The 2500-nt window shown below is 51.7% G+C and overlaps 3 protein-coding genes across 3 annotated transcripts in view; 1 reads left to right on the top strand and 2 right to left on the bottom strand.

The window, feature by feature from the left end:
* Positions 1 to 218: 218 nt before the first annotated feature.
* EMH_0024210 (uncharacterized protein) lies at positions 219 to 1103 on the bottom strand (the record flags this gene model as incomplete). Its single annotated transcript, XM_013502275.1, has 3 exons — positions 219 to 356; positions 495 to 541; positions 671 to 1103. The coding sequence occupies 3 exons, from the start codon at positions 1101 to 1103 to the stop codon at positions 219 to 221; spliced, it is 618 nt and encodes a 205-aa protein (XP_013357729.1).
* A 49-nt stretch (positions 1104 to 1152) lies between these two features.
* Positions 1153 to 1737, bottom strand: EMH_0024220 (uncharacterized protein; the record flags this gene model as incomplete). The annotated part of the gene is made up of 2 exons (XM_013502276.1): positions 1153 to 1220; positions 1353 to 1737. 2 exons carry the CDS (start codon positions 1735 to 1737, stop codon positions 1153 to 1155), a joined length of 453 nt encoding a protein of 150 aa, XP_013357730.1.
* A 683-nt stretch (positions 1738 to 2420) lies between these two features.
* Positions 2421 to 2500, top strand: part of EMH_0024230 (uncharacterized protein) — a gene marked incomplete at both ends in the record, with an annotated part of 1031 nt that continues 951 nt past the window's right edge. The window contains one exon of the mRNA XM_013502277.1: positions 2421 to 2424. Within this exon, the coding sequence (XP_013357731.1) occupies positions 2421 to 2424 (4 nt within the window). The remainder of the gene's footprint in view (positions 2425 to 2500) is intronic.

Consider the following 2500-nt stretch of genomic DNA (forward strand, 5'->3'; position numbering starts at 1 on the left):
CCCTAGAAACCCTACAAACCCTAGAAACCCTGTAAACCCTAAACCCTAGAAACCCTAAACCCTCGGGTTTCAAGAGTAAATATAAATGTATTTATCGCCTTCAGGCGATGTGAGGAAACAACCAAAATTTTAAGATTGTTTTTCCTTCATACGGTAAACACTCTAGGGTTTAGGGTTTAGGGTTTAGGGTTTAGGGTTTAGGGTTTAGGGTTTAGGGTTTAGGAGTCAAGAGAAAGCCATGCTGCAGCTAAGTGCTGCTGCAGCAGCAAACGATAAGCAGCAGCATCCATCTGCTGCGTCAGGTTCTCTTCTCTGTCTAGCAGCAGCAGCAGCAGCGCGGCGAGCTCATGAGGGCACTGAAACCACAAACCCTAAACCCTAAACCCTAAACCCTAAACCCTCGGGATAAGACCAGGGAGAAAGTTACACAGGCTAAAGTTTTTACAAACAAACTTCTAGGGTTTAGGGTTTAGGGTTTAGGGTTTAGGGTTTACCGTGAAGGCCTCGCCAGTCTCAAGGACTCGGTGTTGGTAGAAGGGGCCTGCATACAAAACACCAAACCCTAAACCCTAAACCCTAAACCCTAAACCCTAGCGTATGAGGGTTTAAGAAATAGACTGACATGAGCAGAAGCGGGGCAGCACGAGAAAGCGATTCCAACGCCCATAACCTGCAACATGCTGCTGCTGCTCTTGCTGCAGTTGCTGCTGCTGCTGCTGCTGCTGCTGCTGTTGCTGCTGCTGCTGCTGTTGCTGCTGCTGCTGCTGCTGTTGCAAATTAGCCGCTCCACAAATCGCCACCGCCGAATCTTCTCCTTGGTACCCATCCGGTTGCTGCAGTTGCTGCTGCTGCTGCTGCTGCAGTTGCTGCTGCTGCTGCTGCTGCTGCTGCTGCTGCTGCTGCTGCTGCTGCTTGAGAAAGGCCTGGTTGTAGCGCGTGGCTTCGCTGACTTCTCGGGGCCTCCGCGAGCTGCTGAAGGACTGAAGGTGACCCACAGACACCAAACAAAAACTGCTGCTGCTGCTGCTGCTGCTGCTGCTGTTGCCGCTGCTGCTGCTGCTGCTGCTGTTGCTGTTGCTGCTGCTGTTGCTGCTGGGGGGCATGGGGCTGCTGGCGGTGGTACTACAGCTGCAGCAGTTGCTGCTGCAGTTGTTAGCAGCAATCATCGTGTTGCTGCTGCTGCAGAAACAGCAGCAGCAGAAGGAATAGATACAGTGGATCTGAAGCAGCAACAGCAGCTGTTGCTGCTAAACCCTAATTTCGAATGAAGAAGAAAAAATATACATATTGGTGGTTATGCAAGGGTTTAGGGTTTAGGGTTTAGGGTTTAGGGTTTAGGGTTTAGGGTTTACAGTCCAAGGATGCATCGTAAAGAGCCTGAAGAGCCCGCGAGAACTCCACCAGCTCAAAGCAACGCCCTGCTGCTGCTGCATCATGCTTTTCTGCTGCTGCTGCTGCTCCTGCTGCTGCTGCTGGTGCTGCTGTTGCTGCTGTTGTTTCTGTTGGTGCTGCTGTTGCTGCTGTTGCTGCTGGTGTTGTTGTTCCTGCTGCTGCCGGTGCTACTGTTGCTGCTGCTGTAGCTGGCGGTGTTGTTGCTGCTGCTGCTGCTGCTGTTCTTGCTGCCGGAGCAGCAGCAGCAGCAGCAGCAGCAGCAGCAGAAGCAGCAGCAGCAGCAGCAGCAGCAGCAGGAATTCCTCCAGGCCCTCCCCTTGTGTTTTGCTCGCCAAATGAGGCCATCTCTACAACTTAGGGTTTAGGGTTTAGGGTTTAGGGTTTAGGGTTTAGAGTTTAGGGGCAAGACAACACCCCCCAGGATCTCACGCAAAACCCTAAACCCTAAACCCTAAACCCTAAACCCTAAACCCTAAACCCTCGAAAACTGAGTGTATTACTTTCATTTCATAAAACAATAAATATATAATTATAATATAATAATATATTTCGTTAGTAGGTAACCCTAAACCCTAAACCCTAAACCCTATAGCAGCAGTGGGGGGCCCCCAGGGGCCCCGGGGGCCCCCAATTAGGGTTTAGGGTTTAGGGTTTAGGGTTTAGGGTTTGACGCCTTCTGGGTGTTTGTAGGCCTTATAAATTAAATACAAGAGCTGATGCAGCAGCACATATACTCATCGGTGATGGTTTACTTATGAGGGTTTAGGGTTTAGGGTTTAGGGTTTAGGGTTTAGGGTTTAGGGTTTATGGAGAAGGAGGGGGTTCAGGGGGCCCCCCAGGGGGCCCCTCTATCTGAGGGAGATATACAGCTGCTGCAGCAGCAGCTGCTAGCAGCAGCACAGCTCAGCAGCAGCAAGGAGAGACAGCAGGGGTTTGCTGCTGCTGTTGCTGCTGTTGCTGCTGCTGCTGCTGCTGCTGCAGCAGCAACAACAAACAACGCTCCTGCTGCTGTTCTTGCTGCAATACGCATGGGTGAGCTGCTGCAGGTCTTCCTGCTGCTGCTGCTGCTGCTGCTGCTGATGCTGTTGCTGCTGCTGCTGTTGCTGCT

The sequence above is a fragment of the Eimeria mitis genome, genomic scaffold (assembly GCF_000499745.2).
Source record: "Eimeria mitis Houghton genomic scaffold, Emh_scaff873, whole genome shotgun sequence".
In the NCBI taxonomy this organism is placed as follows: Eukaryota; Apicomplexa; class Conoidasida; order Eucoccidiorida; family Eimeriidae; genus Eimeria; species Eimeria mitis.